The sequence below is a fragment of the Ornithorhynchus anatinus genome, chromosome 3 (assembly GCF_004115215.2).
Source record: "Ornithorhynchus anatinus isolate Pmale09 chromosome 3, mOrnAna1.pri.v4, whole genome shotgun sequence".
Lineage (NCBI taxonomy): Eukaryota > Metazoa > Chordata > Mammalia > Monotremata > Ornithorhynchidae > Ornithorhynchus > Ornithorhynchus anatinus.
In genome coordinates this window covers 40,324,008-40,350,823 of record NC_041730.1, presented here as the reverse complement: position 1 = coordinate 40,350,823, position 26,816 = coordinate 40,324,008, and the positions used below count along the sequence as shown (strand labels likewise).

General features: G+C 48.7%; 1 protein-coding gene across 1 annotated transcript in view; it reads right to left on the bottom strand.

Moving 5' to 3' along the window:
* Nucleotides 1–26,816, bottom strand: part of OVCH2 (ovochymase 2) — a 70,395-nt gene that overhangs the window by 28,348 nt on the left and 15,231 nt on the right. The window contains exons 4-12 of the mRNA XM_039911316.1: nt 25,189–25,280; nt 21,930–22,102; nt 18,208–18,303; nt 15,509–15,660; nt 14,519–14,714; nt 7,728–7,818; nt 7,478–7,611; nt 6,373–6,513; nt 2,619–2,749 (exon numbers count right to left, since the gene is read on the bottom strand). Of these exons, the coding sequence (XP_039767250.1) occupies nt 2,619–2,749; nt 6,373–6,513; nt 7,478–7,611; nt 7,728–7,818; nt 14,519–14,714; nt 15,509–15,660; nt 18,208–18,303; nt 21,930–22,102; nt 25,189–25,280 (1,206 nt within the window). The remainder of the gene's footprint in view (nt 1–2,618; nt 2,750–6,372; nt 6,514–7,477; nt 7,612–7,727; nt 7,819–14,518; nt 14,715–15,508; nt 15,661–18,207; nt 18,304–21,929; nt 22,103–25,188; nt 25,281–26,816) is intronic.

The window sequence follows — 26,816 nt, the reverse complement described above, 5'->3', positions numbered from 1 at the left end:
GGAAAAATATGGAAGTAGTTTACTAGTAGTTTACTGAGTCTTTGCCCTCAATTTCTCCCATGGCCCTGAGTACCACAAAAATAATAACACGTTGGCACGGAAACTTCCGCCCTTCTCTTTCTTCTATGCCAAACGTGCTGTGTGACCCTGGACTAGTCCGTGAACTTCTCTGTGCCTTAGCGGATGTGACCCACAGAATCTGCCAACTGCAGTCAGGGTGTGGGAGAATATTTCCTTCCTCACATCATCCTCATAGAGAAATCTGGTTGGTTAAATCATGGCTCAAGTGTCTTTAAGGAAAAAGACTACAGGTTAAATCAATCAGCCCCTTGTGGGACGGGAGCTGTGTCTGACTAGATTAACTTGTATCTTCCTCAGCTCTTAGAACAGTGCTTGACACACAGTAAGTGCTTAACAAATACCATGATAATAACAGGAAAACAGCGTGGCCTAGTAGAAAGAGCACAGGACTGGGAGTCAGGGGACCTGGGTTCTAATCCCAACTCTGCCAATTGCTTGTTGTGTGACCTTGGGCAAGTAACTTAACTTCTCTGTGGCTCATATTCCTCAACTCTAAAATGGAACCACATGGCCTAGTGTAGAAAATACAGGCCTGGGAATCAGAAGGACCTGTAATCTAATCCCATCTGTGCCACTTGTCTGCTGTGTGATCTTGGGCAAGTCACTTCACTTCTCTGTGCCTTAATTACCTCATCTGTAAAATGGGGATTGAGACTGAGCCTCATGTTTGACGGTGACTGTGTCCAACCTGATTAGCTTGTAGATGCCTGTCTACTTGTTTTGTTTTGTTGTCTGTCTCCCCCCTACTAGACTGTGAGCCCGTTGTTGGGTAGGGATTGTCTCTATTTGTTGCCGAATTGTACTTTCCAAGTGCTCTGTACAGTTCTGCCCTCACAGTAGGCGCTCAACAAATACGACTGACTGAATGAATCTACCCCAGTGCCTAGTACAGTGCCTGGCACATAGTAAGTGTTCATTTACTATTATTCTTCCTCGTAGTTAGACTGGGGTCCCCATGAGCGACAGTTAACTTGTACCTACCCCAGCGCTTGAAGAACAGTGTTTGGCACAGAGTGAGAGTTTAACAAATACCATTTGAAAAATCAGGATATTCAGCTCCGGGTAAAATTCTAGTGCCTGTGGAAGCCGCGTTAACACTTAGCGACCACCAGGGGGCGATGGGGTTCACCGAAGCGGGAATTTACAGGTGACATTTCCCAAAGCATCTAATTACAGCTCCAGAGAGAAACTATGCCGGACACTCAGTGCTGTCAAAATTCTGGCTGGATGTATTCCATCCTTGGGAATTCGTTTCTCATGAAGCAGCGTGGCCTAGTGAATAAACCACGGGTTTGAGTTCTAATTCCATCTCCAACACTTGCCCGGGCGACCTCGGGGAAGTCGCCGCACCTCTCTGGACCTCGGTTTCCTCAACTGTAATACGGGGATTCAGTACTTGCTACGTCTCCTACTTAGACTGTGAACCCCATATTGGACAGGAACTGTATCTAACCTGATTAACTGGTATCTACCCCAGCTCCTTTGATTCCCAGGCCTGCGCTCTTTCCACTGGACCACTTGAGACACAGTCCCTGTTCTACATGGAGCTTACAGTCTAGGAAGAGAAAAGGAAGAGGAAGAATTGTACATAGTCTGATCCATGTGGGATCAGACGACCCTGTATCTACCCCGGTGCTTGGTATGGTACTGGGCACACTGTAAGTGCTTAACAAATGCCATTATTATTATCATTATTATGGTTATGAGAAGGACAAGGTAGACTGTAAGCCCGTCAAACGGCAGGGACTGTCTCTATCTGTTGCCGACTTGTTCATCCCAAGCGCTTAGTACAGTGCTCTGCACATAGTAAGCGCTCAATAAATACTACTGAAGAGGGAAGGGGAGGAGGAGCAGGAAGAGAAGGGGAAGGAAAAGGAGAAGCAGGAAGATAAGAAAGAGAAGCATCTCTGTTGCTGAATTGTACTTCCCAATCGCTTAGTACAGTGCTCTGCACACAGTAAGCGCTCAATAAATATGATTGAAAGAATGAATGAAGGGTATAGGAGGAGCAAAAAGAGGAGGAGAAGGTAAAGTAGGAGCAGGAAGAAAAGGAGGAGAAGGTATAGCAGGAACAGGAACAGAAAAAGGAGAAAGTATAGGAGAAACAGCAAGAGAAAGAGGGAGGTATAGGAAGAGCAGGAAGAGAAGAAGTACAGGAGGAGAAGGTACAGAGGAAAAGCAAGAAGCGAAGGAAGAGAAGGTATAGAGGCAAGCAGGAAGAGAAGGAGGAGAAGGAATAGAGGAAGAGCAGGAAGAAAAGGAAGAGAATGTTTAGAGGAAGAGCAGGAAAAGAAGGAGAAGGTATAGAAGGATCAGGAAGAGACAGAGGAGGAAGATGAGTGGAAGAGGTTGGCAGCTCTCCTCCACTCCTGCCCCTCTCTGCCGCTGCCCAGGGAATCAATCACTCAGATGCCCCTCTGAGGTTGCTGCACTGGCCCTCGGGTCCCCAGCTACTCCCCTCCCCTCCCCGCACCCCGGCCGACAGCGGGCTGGATCGTGTCAGAGGTTAGAGTGGGACCCAACCCACCTAGGCCTACCTTCACGACGTGGTCTTCCGGGGCGTGGATAATCCAGCGGCAGTCAGCCGAGCGTTTCGAGGCCCCAGGCGAGCGCTCGCTTCGGAGGGTTCCTTCCTCAAGAAGGACGGTGAGAGGTCCACATCCAGAACCTGAAACGCAGAGAGACAGACCAGAACCACCACTGAGCCAAGGGGCTCTTCTCCCCATCCCGCTCAGAGAACACAGCTGGAGGTGGAACCGATGGGGGAAGGAGGGAAGGAGGGAAGGGGGTGACCTGGTTTCCTCGGGGCCCATCCGTCTCTTTGGCTTTGCTGAGCGACACCCAGCTCTCCCAGTCGCCTTACAGGGGATGTATCTGGAGCTCAGAGTGGGACAAAGAAGGACCTTGACCATAACCTTGGCATCATTCTTGACTCCTCTCTCTAATTCCTCCCACATATTCAATCCAACACTAAATCCTTTCAGCTTCACCTTCACAACATCACTAAAATCCACCCTTTCCTCTCCATCCAAACAACTACCACATGAATACAATCACTCATCCTATCCTGTCTGGATTACTGTATTAGCCTCCTTGCTGACCTCCCAGCCTCCTGTCTCTCCCCACTCCAGCCCATACTTCACTCTGCTGCCCCGATCATTTTTCTACAAAAGAGTTCAGGATATGTTTCCCCACTCCTCAAGAAACTCCGGGGTTTGGCCGTCCACCTCCACATCAAACAAAAACTCCTCATCATTAGCTTTAAAGCATTCAATCCCCTTGGCCCCTCCTACCTCACCTCACTACTCCCCTATTACCACCCAGCCCTCATACTTCCCTCCTCTAATGCTAACCTTCTCGCTGAACCTCAATCTGGTCTATCTTGCCGCTGACCCTCGCCCACATCCTGCCTCTGGTCTGGAAAGCCCTTCCTCCTCAAATCCAACAGATTATCACTCCTCCCCACTTCAAATCTTTATTGAAGGTACATCTCCCCCAAGAGGCCCTCCCTGACTAAAACCTCCTTTCTTCTTTTCCCACTCTCTTCTGCTTCACCCTGACTTGCTCCCCTTCTTCATCCCCACTTCCAGCCCCACAGCACTTATGTACAAAGCTGCACATAAGTAAATATATTTATTTACTTTATATTTGCTTACTTTATTTAATATATATTTATTTACTTTAAGGTCTGTCTCCCCCGTCTAGAATGTAAGCTCACTGTGGGCAGGGAATGTGTGTGCTTATTGTTATAATGTACTCTCCCCAGTGCTTAGTACAGTGCTGTGCACACAGTAAGTACACAATAAATACAGTTGAATTAATTAATTAATTAATGACCTCTTGTGGGGCATGGGGTGACAGGCACCCACTTGGTATCCCCCGGGTTGGGGGGGTGGTAGTCTCCTATCTCTCAATCCCTCAACTGTGGCATTATCCTTGACTCTTCCCTCTCTCTCAGCCCCCATATTCACTTTGTTGCCATGTTGGCTTTTCTTCCAGGATGATTCTGGAATCCATTCCTTCCTCTTGCTCAGAACTCCCACCATGCTGGTCCAGACACTTTTCAAATTCCTTTGCTGACCTCCCTGCCTCCAGCTTCTCCCCTCTGTAGTCCAGCCCTGATGCTGCTTCCTTGGGTCATTTCTTCTAAAGAATCATTTTGCACAGATCTCCCCTTTCTCCACAGACCTCCAATGGTTATACATGCTTCTATGCAACAAGCCGAAACTCCTGACCACTATCTTCAAAGCAATTAATCGTCTCTCTCCCTCCTACTTATCAATTCTCTTCTCCACCTCTCCCCAGCTCACAATCTTCATTTTTCTCAGGCCGACCTACTGCCTGTGCCTTCGTTATTCTCCTCGCTGTCCTCCCGTTCACCCCCCCTCCACTTCCAGGAAGTCCCTCCTACTTCGAATCTGAGAGAACACCTCTGCTCTGCCCATCTTCAAAATGCTTCTGAGATAACATCTCTTCCAGAAGGTCTTCTCTGATTAATTTCTCATCTCCATAAGCTATTTCCCCTTCAATTGCCTTTTCAGCCCTTCTTCATCGCTTAAGATTCAGGGACTCATATATCTGCCCCTGTGGCCTTTTCCTGCAGATCTTCACCCTCTAGTAAGTCCACGTCTAGTAAATCTAGTAAGCAATTTATTTTAGAGTTTGCCTCTCCAACTACTAAGTTCCCTGAGGGCAGGGATCATGTCTACTAACTCTAATGCACTCTCCCAAGTGCTTAGTACAATGCTCTGCACACAGTAGATATTAAATAAACACTACTGGATTGGAAACAGCATGGCTTAGAGGATAGAGCATGGGCCTGGGAGTAAGACGGACTTGAGTTCTAATTCTGGCTCTGCCACTTGTCTGCTGTGTGACTTAGGGCAAGTCAATTAACTTCTCTGTGCCTCAGTTACCTCATCTGTAAAATGGAGATTAAGATTGTGAACTCTATGTGGGACAGGGACTATGTCCAACCCCATTAGCTTGTATCTATCCCAGTGCCTGGCACAGAGTAAGCACTTAACAAATACCACAATTGCTATTACTATTATTTGTATTATTATTACTCTAAATTGATTATTCATATTATTATTATTTCTATAAATTGATTACCTCCTCAGCCCACTGGGCTATCAAAATGCTTCAGCCCTCTGTAACACTTAGGTCCATAAATTTTATATGTCATTATTTCCCCTGTCTGTAATGTATTTAAGTGTCCGTCTCCCCTGGTAGATCATAAACTCCCTGAGAGCAGGAATTGTTTCTACTAACTTTTGTACTTTTCCAAGTGCTTAGTACAGAGCTCTGCATGCAGTAGGTACTCAGTAAATGTTATTGGTGATGATGATTGTGCCATATGCTGTTATTTCCCTTGTCTGTAATGTAGTTAAGGGTCTGTCTCCCTTGTTAGATAATAAACTCCCTGACAGCAGGGAATGTGTCTACTAACTCCTGTAATAATAATCATAACTGTGGTATATGTTAAGCACTGTACTAAGTGCTGGGGTAGATAAAGCAAATTGGGTTGGACGCAGTCCCTGTCCCACATGGGGCTCTCTGTCGTAATCCCCATTATACAGATGAGGTAACCGAGGCCCAGAGAAATGAAGTAACTTGCCCAAGGTCACACAACAGGCAAGTGGGGGAGCCAGGATTAGAGCCCAGGCCTGTGCTCCATCCTCTAGGCTAAGCTGTTTCTTTTACTCTTCCAAGCACTTAATACAGAGTTCTCTATAGAGTGGGCACTCAGTAAATGCTGTTGATGATGATGATGCTATCTGTTCCCGTTCGCTCCTGGGCCACCCCAGAATGAGGATACAGTTGATCTGGCCCTGTTTCCTTTTGCTCAAAGAGATACTCCTCAGCATTGGCTTTATAGTACTCAATCACCTTACTCACTCCTATTTCACCTCGCTACTCTCTTACCACAACCAAGCCCGCACACTTTGCTCCTCTAATGCCAACCTTCTCACTGTCCCACCATTTCATCTATCTCGCCGCTGACCTCTGAAGACTCCGTTTTCTCTTGCTCCCTTCTTGGAGGACAAATTAAGTCCAGCGTTTCTATTCCACCCAACTGTTCCTGTTCCCAGCTGACTTGCCCAGCTCAGACAGGGCCACGCTGGGAAGTAGGGACAGGCAGAGGGATGGTTACACCCAGCAAATTGAGGAAACGGAAGGCCCCGATGGGAGGTGAGGTGAGAAAGATAAACAGACCCCCGCAGACACTGAGGTGACACCCAGAGACCCAGGGAAATGGAAGGCCAGGCTCCACTCCCGTGAATTTACCGAGGAAATGGCTTGGTTCCACAGCTTTGTAGGTGAGAGAAAATCCAGTTCCCGAATCCGTGGAATCAGAGACAAACTTCAGCCTGACAGAACTGGAGCCGATCAGAATGGGCCGCGGGGGAACTGTGCCACAGAATTTCCCTGAAATAGAAGGCGAGGGCTTCTGTGCGCATAACCCAGGGATCAGTCAGTTATTAAGTCAGTCAAGTGAATATACTGGGTGCTTACTATGTACAGAGCACTGTACTAAGTGGTTGGGAGAGTACAATAGAACAATAGAACAGACACATTCCCTGCCCACAGTAAGTTCACAGTCTAGAAGAGAGGTGAGACATTACTATAAATAAATAAATTACAGATATGTACATTAAGTGCTGTGGGGCTGAGGAGGGGATTAATAAATTGAACAAGTCAGGGTGACACAGAAGGGAGTGGGAGAAGAGGAAGGGAGGGCTTAATCGGGGAAGGCTTCTTGGAGGAGATGTGCCTTCAATAAGACTTTGAAGCGGGGAGAGTAATTGTCAAATATTAATTGAGTTCATTCACTCAGCTGTATTTACTGAGCGCGTATTGTGTGCAGAGCACTTTACTAAGTGTTTGGGAGAGTACAACAGAACAATAAACAGAGACATTCCCTGCCCACAATGAGCATACATTATAGGAGGGAGGGCATTACAGGCCAGAGGTAGGACATGGGTGAGAGGTTGGCAGCAAGATAGATGAGATCCAAGCACTTAGTACAGTGCTCTGCACATAGTAAGTGCTCAATAAATACTATTGAATGAATGAATGAGATCGAGGTACATTGTGAAGGTTGGCATTAGAGGAGCTAAGTATGTGGGTCAGGTTGTAGAAGGAGATAACCAAGTAAGGTAAGAGCTTAGGACGGTGCTCTGTATACTGTAAGTACTCAATAAATACCATTCATTGATTGGTTGATTGAGAGGATTGGACAGCCATTGGAGCTTCCAGGGAGCCCTCCTCACTTGAGCCATGCCCCTCATAATGACACCCCTCCCTCGAACGTCCAGCCCGAGTCCCTCCCCACATTTAGGGAAAAATCGACCCTTATGTACGAGGCAGCAGAAGGGAGGGGCCAACTCACCGACAAATCTGTCTCCTGGTGCCAGCACGGACAGGGAATCATGGCGGCAGAACTCCTCAAACTCTGTGTCCATGTGGGAAAAGCTGAGCAGGATGTGCTTCCCGGAGGGGACTCGCACAGTCCAGACACACAACCTGAAATGACGCACACTGGGGGGGGCTGACAGGGGATATTGGGTGCCCCCGACCACCGGGCAGAAGAGAGGCAGTGGGTGGTGGGCAGAGAGAGGAGGTTTGCACAATGTACTCACTGGTTGTCCTGGTAGGAGGGTCGGGGCGGCTCTGGGAAACGCAGGTCCCCCTGGGGTCCGGAGAGCAGGCCGTCTCTCCCGCTGCAGGGTGCTGCCCGGACCAGAGGGAAGCAGAGAAGGACCTGGGCTGGTCTTTCCCTCCGTCTCCTCCATGAGGACCCCCGCCACCCCCAGCCCCTCCTGGCTACAGCCCTCCAGAAGCCTGCACTTACCCTTTCCGACAGCCAACCCACCCTAGGTCCTTTCAGGAAAGGGACCATCTCTTCAGGGGTTCCACGGGGGACAGGGAGTAGGGCTTCCATGGGGGTGGAGCTTCCATGAGGGGCAGAGCACGTGGCCCAAAAATGGGTAGGGTGGGGTAGGAGAAAGGCAGGAAAGCAAATCCAGATAGAGACAGAGATAGACAAGGAGACAGAGAGATGGGGAAGGGGCTGAGGGGGGCAGACAGGGATCTCACCGACACACACACACATTCAGAAGTCTTCGACTTTTAGGAGAAGCCACTGCCCTCTCCATCCCGCTCTCCGTCCCCCATCCCCATCACCACTGCGGTCACTGCAATTGTTTCTGATAATACTAATCGTGGTATTTGTTAAGTGCTTACTATGTGCCAAGCACTGTACTAAGGGCTGATGTCACTGCTGCAGGCTGCTCCCTGGGCCTCTCCCCAAACCCTGACTTCTGCCCCTACCCCTCCACCTTCAGTTCTAGTAGCGTTGGAAGCCCCAGGAGGAGAAAGAGGCAGATGGCAGTACCAGCGGAAGCTGTGGCCATTTTGATGGTTCTGGGACCTGAATCTCTCCATCTCTGTTACTCCTTCTCTGTTCCCACAATTTACCTGCTGTTGCTGAGCACTGTGGCCCCTCTAACACTGCTGCCCCATTCCCCCTGCCCAGAGCTGCAATCTCGCTTCATTTTTGGGGTCAGGGGACAAGATAGGGACCAGTGCCAGACTCCTGCTCACTTTGTGTGTAAGTTTGTTTTATGGTACTTGTTAAGCGTTTACTAGATGGCAAACACTGTTCTAAGCACTGGGTAGGTACAAGTAAATTGTTATTATTATTAACAGTAATAATAATAATCATGGTACTTGATAATGTTGGGGGTTTTTTTAAGCGCTTACTATGTGCAGAGCACTGTTCTAAGCGCTGGGTAGATACAGGGTAATCAGGTTGTCCCACGTGGGGCTCACAGTCTTCATCCCCATTTTACAGATGAGGTAACTGAGGCCCAGAGAAGTGAAGTGACTTGCCCACAATCACACAGCTGACAAGTGGCAGAGCCGGGATTCAAACTCGTGACCTCCGACTCCCAAGCCCCGGCTCTTTCCACTGAGCCACGCTGCTTCCCACTTGCTAAGCACTTACTATGTGACAAGCACTGTTCTAAGCCCTATGGTAAATACAAGGTAATCAGATTGGACATATTCCCTGTCCCACATGGGGCTTACATTCTTAATCCCCATTTTACAGATGAGGTAACTGAGGACCAGAGAAGTGAAGTGACTTTCCCAAGGTCACAGAGCAGACATGGAGCAGAACTGGGATTAGAATCCAGGTCCTCTGACTCCCAGGCCCATGTTCTATCCACTAGGCCATGCTGCTTCTCGGGGGCTGAACTGTAAGCTCGTTGTCGTCAGGGAATGTATCTACTAACTCTGATATAGCGTACTCTCCCAAGTGGTTAATACAGTGCTCTGTACAGAGTAAGTGCTCAGTAAATACAGTTTATTGATAGCAAGACCAGAAGAATGGGGGCACACAGGCTCAAACACTCCCAGCAGGCAGGACAATGGGTTGGATAGTGATGGCATCCTTCCCCAGGACAGGAAATTGTTTCCTCACTGCTGGTGAGAGTTGCCCCGAAGCCCCCAATCCCACCCCTGCCTGTACTGGACACTCACTGGCCCAGTAGCCCAAAGGAGAGTCACGGAAGCAGATTTTTCAAAGCACTCACCCGATGCACTCTTCGGTCTCAGTTCTGGAAAAGGAAGAAGAAGCGGGTTGGTCAGTAGTTTGGCCACCTCGCCCTGCCCCAGCTACCAGACACTGCCCCGACCCCTGGGGCCTGACCCTCGGCTGGTCTCTGTGTGGGCTTGAGCCTATACAATCCCAAGCACACGGGGCCTGAAACTTATTGTCCATTTTCAATCAATCATATTTACTGAGTGTTTCCCAAGTGCAGAGCACTCTACTAAGCGCTTAGGAGAGTACAATATAACAATATAACTGAGTAGACACATTCCTTGCCCACGATGAGCTTCCATCCCATTTGTAGGTGGACAGCTAGGTTGGACAGTCAGGAAGGTAGGACTTGGGTGGGATTCATCTCTCTCCCTCCAATGTCCATAACAGCAGTGGACTTTTTTTAAGGTATTTGTTAAGCACTTACAATGTGCCAAGCACTGTTCCGAGCACTGGGGTAGATATGAGGTAATCAGGTTGGACATGGTCCCTGTCCTAAATGGGGCTCACAGTCTTAATCCCCCTTTTACAGATGAAGGAACTGAGGTTCGGAGAAGTTAAGTGACTTGCCCAAGGTCACACAGAAGACAAGTGGAGGAGTGCTATTAGAACCCGGGTCCTTCTGACTCCCAGGACCATTCTCTATCCACTAGGCCACGCTGCTTCTCTTTGATCCCTTTCATTGGACTGGATTCACCCTTAGCAGTGTGGCCTAATGGAAAGATCGCTGGCCTGGGAGTCAGAAGGACCTGAGTTGTGCTGGTTGACCTTAGTAAGTCACTTCACTTCTCTGGGCCTCAATTCCGTCATCTGTAAAATGGAGATTAAGACTGTGAGCCTCATGTGGGACAGGGACTGGGTCCAACCTGATTAGCTTGTATCTACCCCAGTCCTTACTATTCATTCATTCATTCATTCAATCGTTTTTACTGAACATTTACTGTGTGCAGAGCACGGTAGTAGGATTAATAAACCCTACTCACTCCAATGAAAGGACGGGAATAAACCAATCAATATCACGCTGGCATTAAATCAGCATGTGAACTGGCGCTTTGCATTACACTGAGCAAATCCTCTGTGAACACAAGCTGTGAGAACTGTACTGAGGCTTGGGAGAGGACAATACAACAATAAAGAGACACATTCCCTGCCCACAACATGCTTACAGTCTTGATGGGTGGACAGTCATCAATATAAATAAATTACAGATAGGTACATAAGTGCTGGGGGGCTGGGAGTGGGGATGAACAAAGGGAGCAAGTCAGGGCGATGCATAAAGGAGTGGGAGAGGAACAGAAGGCCTTTTGGAGAAGATGTGCCTTCAATAAGGTTTTGAAGGGGGGGAGAATAATTGTCTGTTGGAGGCTGGGGGGCCTTCCAAGCCAGAGACCCCTGTGGGTGAGGGGTCGGCAGAGAGGTAGATGAGATCGAGGCACAGTGAGAAAGTTAGCATTAGAGGAGCGCAGTGTGCAGGCTGGGTTGTAGTAGGAGAGTAGTGAGGTGAGGTGGGAGGGGGTAAAGTGATGGAGTGCTTTAAATCCAATAATGAGGAGTTTTTGTTTGATACAGAGATGGATGGGCAACCACTGGAGTTTCTTGAGGAATGGGGAAACATGTCCTAAGCATTTCTGTGGAAAAAAGATCCGGGCAGCAGAGGAAGAATGGACTTAAGCGGGGAGAGACAGGAGGCTGGGAGGTCAGCAAGGAGGCTGATGGATAGGATGAGTGATTGCATTAACATGGAGGCAGTTTGGATGGAGAGGATAGGGCAGAATTTAGCGATGTTGTGAAGGTGGGACCACCAGGATTTAGTGATGGATTCAATATGTGGGTTGAAATAGAGAGAGGAGTCAAGGATAGCACCAAGGTTATGGGCTTGTGAGATGGGAAGGATGGTGGTGCCATCTGCAGTGATGGGAAAGTCGGGGGAGGACGGTTTGGGTGGGAAGATAAGGAGTTCCATTTGGGCATGTTAAGCTTGAGGTGATGGGAGGACATCTAAGCAGAGATGTCTTGGAGGTAGGAGGAAATGAAAGACTGCAGAGAGGGAGAAAGATCAGGGCTGGAGATGTAGATTTGGGTATCATCTGCATTAAAGTGGTAGTTGAAGCCAAGGGAGAGAATGAGTTCTCCGAGGAAGTGGGTGTAGATGGAGAATAGAAGGGGATCCAGAACTGAACCTTGAGGGACCCCCAAAGTTAGGGGGTTGGAGGCAGAGGAGGAGCCCGTGAAGGAGACTGAGAATGAGCTGCCAGAGATAAGAGGAGAACCAGGAGAGGACAGTGTCAGTTAAGCCAAGATTCGATAATGTTTCCAGGAGAAAGTGGTCCACAGTGTCAAAGGCAGCTGAGAGGTCGAGGAGGATCAGGAAGGAGTAGAGGCCCCTGGATTTGGCAAGAAGGAGATCTTTGGTGACCTCTGAGAGGGCCGTTTGTTTCTGTGGGGAGTGAAAGGGCCTGGAAGCCAGGCTGGAGGAGGTCACGAAGAGAATTGGAGGAGAGGAATTTGAGACAGCCGGTGTAGACAGCTCACTCCAGGAGTTTGGAAAGGAATGGTAGGAAGGAAATGGAACTGGAGGGAGTCGTGGGATCAAGGGAGGATTTTGGGGGGATAGGGACGACAAGGGCATGTTGGAAAGCAGTGGGGAAGAAGTCATTGGAGAGTGAGCAGTTGAAGATGGCTGTCAGGGAGGGAAGAAAGGAGGGGCCATCTCTTTTGATAAATTGTGAAGGAATGGGGTCTGGTTTTGGTCAGAATGGGGTGAATTTTGAGAGGGGGCAGGAGATCGCCTCTAGAGATACTGCAGGGAAAAATGGGAGAGTTGACGGCAGGGTAGAAGCAGGAAAGGACTGAGGAGGGGCAAGGTAGATTATAGGGAGATCACCCCTGATAGCATCAATTTTCATAATAAAGTAGGGGACAAGGGATTAGGGAGGCAGGGAGCCAGAGGCTCTGAGGAGGGAGTTCCCTTATAGTGCCTCTCACATAATAACCGCTTAACAAACACCATTTTTAAGAAAGGAGCTCACAGTTTAGAGAATACCATTACTACTATTACTTCTATTAATGTTGGTATTTGTTAAGCACTTAATATGTGCAAAGCACTGATCTAAGCCCTGGGGAGGATACAAGGTGATCAGGTTATCCCATGTGGGGCTCACAGTCTTAATCCCCATTTTACAGATGAGGTCACTGAGGCCCAGAGAAGTTAAGTGACTTGCCCAAAGTCACACAGCTGACAAGCGGCGGAGCTGGGATTTGAACCCATGATCTCTGACTCCCCAGCCCACGCTCTTTCCACTGAGCCACGCTGCTTCTCTATTAGTACTGCAACTACTACAACTGGACGCAGCATGGCCTAACGGCAAGAGCAAGGACTTGGGAGTCAGAGGACGTGGATTCTAATCCCGGCTCCGCCACTCGTTTGCTGTGTGACCTTGGGTGAGTCATTTCACTTCTCTGGGCCTCTGTTTCCTCACCTGTAAAATGGGGATTGCGACTGTGAGCCCCACATGGGACAACCTGATTACCTTGTATCTACTTCAGCGCTTAGAACAGTGCTTGGCACATAGTAAGCACTTAACAAATACCATCATCATCAACTACCATACTACTGCAAGTACTATTACTACTGTGATTACGACTTCTGCTGCTATTACTGCAACTACTGTTACTAGCGTTACTTGACGTAGCGGCGAGAGCACGGGCCTGGGAGTCAGAAGGACCTGCGCTCTCATCCCGGCTCCACCACTTGACAGCTGTGTGGCCTTGGGCAAGTCACTCTGCTTCTCTGGGCCTCAGTTCCCTCATCTGGAACATGGGGATTGAGACTGTGAGCCCCACGTGGGACAAGGATGTGACTAGCCCGATTTTCTTGTATCCACCCCTGCGCTTACTACAACATTGAGTAGTGGATAGAGCACAGGCCTGGGAGTCAGAAGGTCATGGGTTCTAATTTTGGCTTTGTCTCTTGTCTGTTGTGTGACCTTAGGCAAGTCACTTCATTTCTCTGTGCTTCAGTTCCCTCATCTGGAAAATGAGGATTAAGACTGTGAGCTTCAGGAGGGACAGGGACAGTGTCCAACCTGTTTGGTTTGCATCCCTCCAGGGCATACTGCAGTGCCTGGCATATAGTAAATGCTTAGCAAATACCACAATTATTATTATTACAGTGCCTGGGACATAGTAAGCACTTAAATACCACAAGTACTATTATTATTACTCTGACTACTTCCATTGCTATTCCTGCTGCTACTGCTACTACTGTTACTACTACTTAATATCACAATTATTTTCATTATTATTATTACTATGACTTTCATTCATTCATTCTATCGTATTTATTGAGCGCTTACTGTGTGGACAGCACTGTACTAAGCGCTTGGAAAGTACAATTCGGCAACAAATAGAGACAATCCCTACCCAACAATGGGCTCATAGTCTAGAAGGGGGGAGACAGACAATAAAACAAGTAAACAGGCATCAATAGCATCAATATAAATAAATAGAATTAGAGATATATGCATAAACATTATTAAAATGAATAGAATAATAAATATGTACATATATACACAAGTGCTTTGAGGCAGGGGAGCAGAGGGAGGGAGTCGGGGCGATGGGGAAGGGAGGAGGAGCAGAACGTTACGGCTACAACTATTGAACCCACTACTCTTACCCTACAGTTGGGTGGGGAGCGCAGGCCTGCCACACCAGAGCTCAGGCCTGGCTGCTCCTAGAGGGCAGGGGTCAGTCAGTCAGCCAGTCCATTGTATTTATTGAGCGCTTACTCTGTGCAAAGCACTGTACTAAGCGCTTGGGTTCCATTACCGGAACTGATGCTTTGATGAATCCAGGAAAGCACCTTGCTCGTGTCCGTGAACAGCCCAGGGGAGCCCCTCAGGCTCGAGCTCTTCCTCAAATTATTCCTCCAGGGGCGAGCGCACCCCATTCCCCACGACGTGACCCCGGCCAGGGTCCAGGCGCCTGGTCTGCTCTTGCACAGCAGGGAGCCTCCCGAGTCCCCCTTGAGGAGAGAAAACTTTCTTTCAGCGCTCCGTCTGTGGCGGGCCTCCCGATCTCACCCCTGAGAGCCGTCGAATGGCTGGATTCCTCCCGATACCCGGATGCTCCGAAGCCAGACTCTCGGGCCTGCCCTCGCCAAATCTCCCACAAGACTAAGCTTCTCCAAGCAGGGCTGCAAAGACCCTACAGAGACGAGCTGCTCTAGACTGTAAGCTCGTTGTAGGCAGGGAATATGTCGTGTTGTTGTATCATACTCTCCCAAGCGCTTAGTACAGTGCTCTGCTCACAGTAAGTGTTCAATAAATACCAATGACTGACTGACCCACAAATGGGGCCTATCTGATGCTCTTAGAAGCTGGCTTGGGTCTCCCCAACCCTTCCCGACCGGCTCCCCCCAGTCAGAACGCTGTCACCCACTCCCCGCTCCCTCTCAGTCCTCCCTGTCAGCAGGTGATCCCTATGATGAATAGAGGAATTTCATATGACAAAATCGGGGGCCACAGGAAATCTAGGGCCCTGTCCGATCTCCTAGCTGCCCTTCTCCAAGATGGACCTGCTGAGATCAATCGATGGTATTTATTGAGCACTGACTATGTGCAGAACACTGTATTAAGCGCCCGGAAGAACACAGTACAACACATCCACAGACACGGGGACGCAGGATGTCCGAAGTTCGCGGTCCCCTCGGCCTCAACCCAGACCCCGAGGGGCTTCTGGGAGGAAGGTAAACCCGAGATCACGCCGAGCTCTTCTTCCCAGCCCCCCGGCCCCCCTGATCCACGGCCCCCAGAGGACCTGGCAGGCGTCCTTCCCTCCATCGGGGAAGCCGGCGCAGAGCACGGTGTCTCTGCTCACGGGCTTCTTGAGCGTCAGCAGGGCTGCCCCGCAGTCTCGCTGGTGCAGAATGGGCAGGTTGACCTGGTGCAGCCGGTGAGGGAGGACTCCGTCTGCAAACACAACCAGCCCGCGGGGCCCGGCCGATGGTCCTGGAGCCGACGTGGACCCCGCAGGCCCTTTTCATTCATTCATCCATTCATTCAATCGCTTTTCTGAGAGCTCGCTCTGTACGGATCACTGTGCTGAGCGCTTGGGAGATTACGATAGAACAATAGACATGTTCCCTGCCCACAATGGACAGTCTAGGGGGCCTGCTGCCACCCAACAATGCCCCCCACGCTGGTGGTCCTCGGGCTGGGCCTCAATTGGCTTCTGCCCTCTCAGGGCCGGAGTCCAGCAGACTGGGGGTGGGGGATCGGGCCACACGTTTCCGGAGCACAGGGTGGGCTTGGCGGGGGAAGCTCTGCTCCCCAAAGATGACAGGGATGAGCGCAGTCGCTCACGGCTCAGGGCACAGTAAAACCCCCAGACTGGTGGTCCTCGGGCTAGGCCTCAACTGGCTTATACCCTCTCAGGGCGCTTAGAGGGCAGGGGTCAGTCAGTCAGCCAGTCAATTGTATTTATTGAGTGCTTACTCTGTGCAAAGCACTGTACTAAGCACTTGGGTTCCATTACCGGAACTGATGCTTTGATGAATCCAGGAAAGCACCTTGCTCGTGTCTGGGAACAGCCCAGGGGAGCCCCTCAGGCTCGAGCTCTTCCTCAAATTATTCCTCCAGGGGCAAGCGCACCCCATTCCCCATTATGTGACCCCGGCCAGGGTCCAAGCACCTGATCTGCTCTTGCACAACAGGCAGCCTCCCGAGTCCCCAAAGGGAAGCTTTGGAACCCAAAGGGAAGCAGCTTTAGAAGCAGCGTGGCCTGGTGGAGACAGCACAGGCCTAGGGGTCAGAAGGACCTGGGTTCTAAACCCAGCTCCACCCTGTGCCTGGCATGTGACCTTGGGCAAGTCACTGAACTTCTCTGGGCCTCACTTACCTCGTCTGTCAAACGAGGGTGAAGACCGTGTGCCTCATGCGAGACAGGGACTCTAACCAATCTGATTAGCTTGGATCTACCCCAGTGCCTATTACAGTGAAGCAGCATAGCTTAATGGATAGAGCACAGGCCTGGGAGTCAGAGGGACCTGGGTTTTAATTCCGGCTCCACCACTTGTCTGCTGTGGGACCTTAGACAAGTCACTCAACTCCCCTGTGCCTCAGTCTCCTCATCTGTCAAATGGGGGTGAAGACTGTAAGCTTCATCTGGGACAAAGATGTGTTCAACCTGATTAGCTTGTATCTATCCCCGGGCTTAGTGCACAGTGCCCGGCATGTTAGTAAGCACGTAGCAAATAACATAAAAAAGACTAGTAGCCATGTGCTTGGGCACTGGGCATGTTTGGTCTCCCGGGAACTGTAGATTCAGTTGCAAACCGCTGACTGTCATCTCCTTGAGGTCAGGGATTGTGTTTACCGACTCCATCGCATTGTCTTCTCCCCAGCCACTTAGTACGTAGTAAGCGCTCAACTAAGGCCAATGACGGAATAATCCATTGGTCGATTAACTGAAGGACAATCAGTGCCAGATCTCCATGGGTGATGGATGGCACTGTCGGTGCCCCCTGCGGTCCCTGGAGGTCTGAGGTGTTTCTTTACCCCTGTCCATGCTGGACACCCAGCCCCGCTCACCCGGGGTCTCTGACGCGATTGGACAAGTCCCATGTGAGGCTGGAAAGAGCCTCAAAGTGCATCTTAACAATTGGAAGCTCCATCCTGCCTCTTCCTCCTCCTCCTCTCCCCATCGCCACCCCCGCAGTACCCGTGGAAGGTTGGCAACGGTGATGGTTCGACCATCAGTGCGGAGGGATGTCTCCTGTCACCGCCCTTTGCCAGCCTCCCCCCCAGTGTTGAAGAGGTTAGAGACTGAGAGTGCTGAGGGTGGTGAGAGTGTGTGTGTGTGTGTGCATACATGCGTTTGCGTGCCTGTGTGCGCATAGGCCCTGGCCTAGTGGCATGGGCCTGGGAGTCAGAATGGTAATAGTAATAATAATAATAGTAATAATAACGGTATTTGCTAAGCGCTTGCCATGTGCCAGGCACTGTACTAAGCGCTGGGGTGAATACAAACAAATCAGGTTGGACATCGTCCCTGTCCCATGTGGAGCTCACAGTCTCAATCCCCACTATACAGAAGAGGTAACTGAGGCCCAGAGAGATGAAGTGATTTGCCCAAGATCATCCAGCAGACAAGTGGCAGAGCTGGGATTAGAACCCATGACTTTCAGACTCCCAGGCCCGTGCTCAATCCACTGCATCATGGTGCTTCTCAGAAGGACCTGGGTTCTAATCCTGGCTCTGCCACTTGTCCTCTATGTGACTCTGGGCAAGTCACTTCTCAGTTGCCTCATCTATAAAATGGGAATGAAGACTGTGAGCCCCATGTGGGATAGAGAGTGTGTCCAACCCAATTACTTTGTATCTACCCAGGCACTTACTATGGCAACTGGCACAGAGTAAGCACTTAACAAAGACCACGATGATGATGATGATGATGATGTGTGTGTGTGTGTGTGTTTGTGTGTGTGTGTTTGTGTGTGTGTTGTGGGCGGGGCTTACTCTCTGACAGGCGGCCCCACCCAGTGGTCGTGCACAATGTTCCCGGAGCGAACGTCTCTCCCGGTTCTGGAAGGCAGACTGGCCAAACCACCGGCCCTGCGGGGAACAAAAAAATCAAAAATTAAAAAATAATGGCATTTCTTAAGAGCTCACTATGTACCAGGCACGTTACTAAGCACTGGCGTGGATACGAGCCAATTGGGTTGAACACAGTCCTTATCCCACGTGGGGCTCACAGTCTCAATCCCCATTTTACAGATGAGGTCAATGAGGTGTACAGAAGTGAAGTGACCTGTCCAGGGTCACATAGCAGACGTTGGCAGAGCCGGGATTAGAACCCATGACCTTCTGACTCCCAGGCTCCTGCTCTATCCACTAGGCCATGTTCCTTCTCAACGTGAGGGGCTCGTCCACCCAACAGACCTCAAACAGGTTGGGGCTGGGCCAGAGGAACCCAACTGAACAATGCCCTCCACCCCTTCCATTTGCATCTTCTCTCCTACTAGAAAAGGACTTGTGTTGGGTAGACGATGTATTCTACTGTTGTACTGTCCTCTCCAAGGCCTCAGTACAGTGCTCTGCACACAGTTGGTGCTCAATAAATACTCCCAAATGATTGAATGACAAGAATCACCAAGTCCCACTACCGATCATAATAACACCAGTGATGACTGTAATTATTATCATCATATGATGTGTCTTTGGAGCCTCGGGGACATCTGCACAGCCCGGGGCAAAGTGACGAGAGCTATGCCTGGGTGACCTTGGGTGAGTGGCAACTTCTCTGTGCCTCAGATTCCTCATTGTTGCTGAGTTGTACTTTCCAAGTGCTTAGTATAGTGTTCTGCACACAGTAAGTGCTCAGTAAATACGATTGAATGAATCTGTAAAATGGAGATTAAATTCTACTCCCTCAAATTTAGACCAGGAGTCACACAACCAGACAGGGGCTGTGTCCAACCTGATTATCTGTACTTAGTACAGTTCTTGGCACATAATAAGTCCTTAACAGAAATGATCTCATCATCATCATCATATTACAACTACTTCTACTACCGCTATTGCTGTTACTATCACAATAATAATAATGGTATTTGTTAAGCGCTTACTGTGTGCCAGGCACTGTACTGAGCGCTGGGGTGGATACAAGCAAATCAAGTTGGACACAGTCCCTGTACCACATGGGGCTCATGGTCTCAATCCTCATTTTACAGACGAGGGAACTGAGGCACAGAGAAGTTAAGTGACCTGCCCAAAATCACACACCTGATAAATGGCGGAGCCGTGATTAGAACCCATGACCTCTGCCTCCAAAGCCTGTGGTCTTTCCACTAACCCACGCTGCTTCTACTCTTACTACTATTACTGTTAATACTAATTGCTATTAATAATAATAATAATAATAATGATGGTATTTGTTAAGCACTTACTATTTGCAAAGCACTGTTCTAAGCATGGGGGGATGGGGAAGGAGAGGTGATCAGGTTGTCCCACGTGGGGCTCACAGTCTTAATCCCCATTTTACAGATGAGGGAACTGAGACCCAGAGAAATTAAGTGACACACCCGAAGGCATACAGTAGACAAGTGGCGGAGCCAGGATTAGAACCCATGACCTCTGACTCCCAAGGCCGGGCTCTAATCACTAGGTCATGCTGCTTCTTATTGCACTGCTTCTGTATTACTGCAGCTGTTGTCTCCTACTGCTACTGCTACTGCCATTACTATCCCGGCTTCGACACTTATCTGCTGTGTGACCTTGGGCAAGTCGCTTCACTTCTCTGGGCCTCAGTGACCTCATCTGTAAAATGGGGATTGAGACTCTGAGCCCCACATGGGACAGAGACTGTGTCCAACTCGATTTGCTTCTATGCACCCCAGCACTCAGTGCAGTGCCTGGCACATAGTAAGCACTTAAATACCAACATTATTATTATTATTATTAACTATTGTTACTGCTGTTATTACTACTGTCATTGCTATTAATAATGATGGTATTTGTTAAGCGCTTACTATGTGCAAAGCACTGTTCTAAGCGCGGGGGAGATACAAGGTGATCAGATTGTCCAACGTGGGGCTCACAGCTTTAATCCCCATTTTACAGATGAGGGAAATGAGGCACAGAGAAGTGAAGTGACTTGCCCTGAGTCACCCAGCTGACAAGCAGCGGAGCCGGGATTAGAACCCATGACCTCTGACTCCCAAGCCCGGCCTCTTTCCACTGAGCCACGCTGCTTCTCTGCTTCTACTATTGCAGCTCCTTCTACTACTGTTACAGGAAAGCAGCGTAACATTGTGGAAAGAGCCTGGGCGTGGGAGTCAGAGGACATGGGTTCTAATCCCGGCTCTGCCACTTGTCTGCCGTGTGACCTTGGGCAAGCCACTTAACTACTCTGTCCCTCAGTTACCTCATCTGTAAAATGGGGAATGAGACTCTGAGCCCCATGTGGGACAACCTGATTAGCTGGTATCTACTCCAGTGCTTTGAACAGTGCTTGGCACATAATAAGCGCTTAACAAATACCGTAATTATTAATAGCAATAACAGTAGTAATAACAGCAGTAACAATAGTTAATAATAATAATGTTGGTATTCGTTAAGTGCTTACTATGTGCAGAGCACTGTTCTAAGCGCTGGGGTAGATTCAGGGTAATCAGGTTGTCGCACGTGAGGCTCACAGTTAATCCCTATTTTACAGATGAGGTAACTGAAGCACAGAGAAGTGAAGTGACTTGCCCACAGTCACACAGCTGACAAATGGCAGAGCCCAGCTACTTCTACTACTGCTACCACTACTACTTCTGTTACTTCAACTATTGTAACTGCTGCTACTACTACTAATAATAATGGTATTTGTTAAGCATTTACTATGTGCTAGGCACTGTACTAAGCACTGAGGCACTGAACTACTACTACTAAAACTAGTACTGCAGCTACTGCTGCTATTTCACTCCTCTTCCTACTGCTCTATTATTGCTGCGCTTACAAGTTAGGATGATGATGATGATGATATCCATTAATTTGTTAATTATTGCTCTGCACAGGCCTGGGAGTCAGAAGGTAATGGGTTAATCCCGGCACCACCACTTGCCTGCTCTGTGGCCTTTGGTAAGTCACTTTGCTTCTCTGTGCCTCAGGTACCTCATCTGTAAAATGGGGATTAAAAGTGTGAGCCCTAAGCGGGACAGGGACTGTGTCCAACCTGATTTGCTTGTATCTACCCCAGTGCTCAGTACAGTGCCTGAGTCGTAGTAAGCGCTTAACAAATACCACAATTATTGATTATTAATATTTGTTTTAATTCAAGTCTGAGGCCAAAGAATCTCTGCCTTTACCCCCTCCCCACTCCTGCCCCTCTCTAACCCCCATCAAAGCCCTGCCCAGATCCCCCAGCCCACCTGGGCCCAGCCAAACCTTCTGGGTGCCCGGACCTGACTGACCACCATTCATTCATTCATTCAATAGTATTTACTGAGCACTTACCATGTGCAGAGCACTGTACTAAGCGCTTGGAATGTACAAGTTGGTAACAGATAGAGACAGTCCCTGCCCTTTGACGGGCTTACAGTCTAATCGGGGGAGACGGAACGACAAGGACAATAGCAATAAATAGAAGGCTCACCACTGTGAGCCATGGAGGGCGGGGGTGGAGGGGGCAGGCTGGGCCCGCCCAGCTGCCCTAGTGTCACCGCCCGACTGTGATAGACGGAGTCCTCCATTACCAAACCTGAGGTTCCCGTCCAGCTTGAGCAAAGCGATGTCATAGTTCATGGGCGTCTTGGGATTGAATTTTGGGTGCTTGACGATGGAGTTCACGGCCAGCGTCTGCTCCCCCGGTTCGGCGAGGGACAGGTCGTACTCTCCGGCAGTTACATTCAGGTAAGTCCGCAGATACCTAAGGGGGTAGGGAAAACAAGGAGGGGCCCAGAGGAGAGGAAACCAGCCTGAAGCTGCATGTCTTAGTGGATAGAGTGCAGGCCCAGGAGTTAGAAGAACCTGGGGTTCTAATCCTGGCTCTGTCACTTGCTTACTGTGTGACCTTGGTCAAGTCACTTCTCAGTGCCTCACTTACCTTACCTGAAAATGGATATTAAGACTGTGAGCCCGATGTATAACACGTGACTGTGTCCAACCGGATTAGCTGGTATCTACCCCAGCACTGAGAACAATGCTTGACACATAATAAGCACTTTACAAAATACTATTATTATTACTAGGAGAGGAAAGCGGCATGAAGCAGTATGGACTAGTGGAAAGAGCACCGGTCTGTGAATCAGAAGTACCTGGGGTCTAATCCCAGCTCTGCCATGTGTGACCTTGAAAAAGTCACTTCTTTTCTCCAGGCCTCAGTTACCTTATCGGTAAAATGGAGATTGTCTGTGAGTCCCAGGTGGGACATGGATTGGGTCCAGCCTAATTAGCTTTTATCTATCCCAGTGGTTGGTACAGTGCCTGAAACATAGTAAGCACTTAACAAAAAAGAAAGAAGGAGAGAGAAAAAGAGAGAAAGGAAGAAGAAAGAGAGAGAGAGAAAGAAAGAGAGAGAGAGAGAAGAAAGAGAGAGAGAGAGAGAAAGAAAGAAAGAAAGAAAGAAAGAAAGAAAGAAAGAAAGAAAGAAAGAAAGAAAGAAAGAAAGAAAGAAAGAAAGAAAGAAAGAAAGAAAGAAAGAAAGAAAGAAAGAAAGAAAGAAAGAAAGAAAGAAAGGAAGAAAGAAAGAGAGAGAGAGAGAGAAGAGAGAGAGAGAGAGAAAGAAAGAAAGAAAGAAAGAAAGAAAGAAAGAAAGAAAGAAAGAAAGAAAGAAAGAAAGAAAGAAGAAAGAAAGAAAGAAAGAAAGAAAGAAAGAAAGAAAGAAAAAGAAAGAAAGAAAAGGTCAAGTATTACATCCCCTAGGATGTAAGCTTTTTTGGGGAAGGGATTTTGTCTTTTTACTTTCATTTCCTTTTCCCAAGGCTCCAGTTCAGTGTTCTGCACCCCACAGATACTCAATAAATACTGTTGGGTGAATCAAACAATCAAACAGTGCAAATTACCCTATTCATTAACCTTAACGAGGGCAGAGATTAATTCCCAAAAGATGTGCTAATTTTCCATCTATCAGCATACAAGAATATAGTAGTAGTAACAGTAGTAATAAAATACAGAATTACAGCAATCAGTGGTATTTATTGAAGGCGTGATGTGTGCAGAGCGCTATGCTAAGCACTTGGGAGAGTACAATATAACAGAGTTGATAGACATTTTTCCCTGCGCACAAGGAGCTTATAGTCTACATGGGGAGACAGACATTAAAATGAATGATGGATACATATATAGGTGTGGTGGGGCTGAGGGTGGGGTGAATATCAACTGATTAAAGGGTACAGATCCAAGCACACAGGTGAACCAGAGGGAGAGGAAATAAGGAAAACAAGGGGAAAGTCTCTTAGAGCAGATGTGTTTTAATAGGGCTTTGAAGGTGGAGAGAGTGATCATCTGTTAGATATTAACGAGGAGAGATTTCTAGGCCATAGGCAGTACTTGGGCCGGGGTCGGTGGAGAGATAGATGAGATCGAGATGCAGTGAGTAGACTGATGCTGAAAGAGTGAAGTGCGGGTGCTGGATGGTAGTTGGGAATTAGCAAAGTAAAGTAGGAGAAGGCGAGCTGATTGAGTGCTTTAAAGCTGATGGTAAGGAGTTTCTGTTTGATGCAGAGGTGGATGGACAACCACTGTAGGTTCTTTTGGAGAGGAGGAGATGTGAACTGAACAGTTTTTTAGAAAAATGATCAGGGTAGCACAGTGAAGTGTGGTCTAGATAGGAGAGAGACAGGAAGCAGTTTTACTAAATCTCGGGGAAAGTTAAACCATAAATGAATCCAATGAATGCATCGCACCACCTCAGTCCTTCTACTGGCAAAAAAAAAAGCCTCCATAATCAATCAAAGGCATTTACTGAGTGCTTACTATGTGCAGAGCACTGTACTAATGAAAAAGAATTAGCAGATACATTCCCTGTCCGTAATGACCTTACATAATGCTCCGTTCCCTGCCAATTGAATTGAAATCTTTTCTATATAAAAAAGCAAGCGTTGTCCCCGGCACTCTGCCGAACTCTCTTGGTGGAGAGAAGAGAGGAGAGGGGCACAGGGCCTGTCCTTAGGGAAAGCACCAGGCAGTAGAGGAAGCAGGGGCTGGGAAGCTTCTAGATGTAAATGGAGGCTTATGCTAGGTAACCAGTAATGCTGAATTTCCACAATGTCACAATTACAGAGGTGAAGTTTCTTGAGTGCCCCAGCAAATTAATCTAATCAATCAGTGGCATTTATTGAGCACTGACCGTGTACAGGTCACTGTACAGAGCATTTGGGAAGGTACCCTAGAGTTAGTAGAAATGACCATTATGCTAGAACACAGACCTGGGAGTCAGAAGGACCTGGGTTCTAATCCTGGCTCTGCACTTGTCTGCTCTGTGACCTCGGGCAAGTCACTTCACTTCTCTGTACTTCAGTTACCTCATCTGTAAAATGCGGATTGAGACTGTGAGTCCCACATAGGACAGGGACTGTGTCTAATTCAGTTTGCTTGTATCCACCCCAGTGCTTAGTACAGTACTTGGCACATAGTAAGCACTTAACAAATATCACAGTTATTATTATTATTGTATTATTATTAATGCCTAAGGTGGAAACTGGGTTGTTTGGTGTGTGCATACATGTGATTTGGGAGAGGCTGTGCATACATGTGATTTGGGGGAGGCATGTTGCCATCGACGCCCTCAGCACCCCATAGCCCTAATCTGCCCATACTCACATGGCCCTGAAAGTGGACAGGAGGTGGGCTGGCCAGCAGGAAACAGGAATGACCCCTGCATCTCCATCTACAGGTGGTTCCCCAAGCCACAGGCAAGGTCCCTGTCCCCCTGTGGCACTTGCTGTGGCAACCTCCCTGCCCTGCCCACCTTCTCCAAGGGGCCCCTTCCCCTCCTCCGACGCCCAACCCTACCTGTCCATGACACAGTGGGCAGCAGTGACCACCCACTGGGCGGAGATGATCGTCCCGCCACAGAAATGCATCTGCCCCCGCTTCAGGGACACCTGCGTTGATGAGAACAGAGAGCTGCGTTTGTTGTTGCATTGTGCTCTCTCAAGCGCTTAGTATAGTGCTCTGCTCTGCTCTGCTCTCCCCCAGGCATATTTCTGCCCCCACCAGACTGAGGACCAGCCAGGGCTCTGTTTGGCTGGGTTTTATGAAAAGCAGTATGGCGTAGGGGATAGAGCACAGGCCTGGGGGTCAGAAGGTCGTGAGTTTTAATCCCAGATCCTCCACCTGTCTGCTGTGTGTCCTTGTGCGAGTCACTTCACTTCTCTGGGCCTCAATTACCTCATTTGTAAAATGGGAATTGAGTCTATGACCCCCATATGGGACAGGGACTGTGTCCAACTTGATTTGCTTGTATCCTCCCTAGCGCTTCATACAGTACCTGGCACATAGTAAATGCTTAGCAGATATCATCATTATTATTATTTTGCCCCCTCGATTGTCCCTTCCTGACTCTGACTCTGTGCTCTCTTTCTCTTGTCCTCAGCATAATAATAATAACTATAACTGTGGCATTTCTTAAGTGTTTGTTATGTGCCAGGCACTGTTCTAAGCACTGGGGAATTGCGGCCCAAGGTCACACAGCAGACAAATGACAGAGTGAGGATTAGAACCCAGGTCCTTCTGACCCTCAGGCCCTGCTTCCCATGCTACTTCCACCCTTGGGATGAAAGGTCCCTCTCCCCTCACCTCACCACCCCCAACAAATTGCCCTCTCGGTTCCAGTGCTAAGGTGGTCCTATGACTGTATTAGGGGCTCTGCTGCCCGCAGGTCAGCACCTCCTCCAGCCCCTGGTGGACCTGCTTCCAACATCACCTCCAAATTAACCAGCCCAAAACAGAACTCTTCATCTTCCCACCCAAACCCGATCCTCCCCAAGACTTTCCTGTCCTGCGGACAGGACCACCATCCTCGCTGTCTCACAAGCCCATAGACTTGACATTATCCTCGACTCATCTCTCTCATTCAACCCACATATTCAATCTGCCACTATTCCTGTCGATTCGACCCTCACCACATCAGTAAAATCCTTGCCATCCAACCTGCTACCATGCTAATCCAAGCATTTAACCTAACCTGCCTTGTTTACCTTAGCAGCCTTCTTGCTGACCTCCCAGCCTCCTGTCTCTCCCCAGTCCAGTCCATACTTCACTTAGCTGCCTCGATCATTTTTCTACAAAAACATTCTGCCCATGTTTCCTCACTCCTCAAGAACCTCCGGTGGTTGTCCATCCACCTCCGCATCAAACAGAAACTCCATACCATAGGTTTTAAAATAAAACTGTAGCCACTGGGGGGTGAGACCAAGGGTCTGGGAGTCAGAAGGACCTGGGTTCTAATCCTGGCTCTGCCACATGTCTGCTGTGTGACCTTGGGCAAGTCACTACACCTCTCTGGGCCTCAGTTACTTCATCTGTAAAATGGGGATGAGTTGGCATAAAATGGGGATGAGTTGGCACATAGTAAGCACTTAACAAGTACTATAAAAATAATAGTAATAATAATATTGACCCCCCCCAGGCCTCTTGAC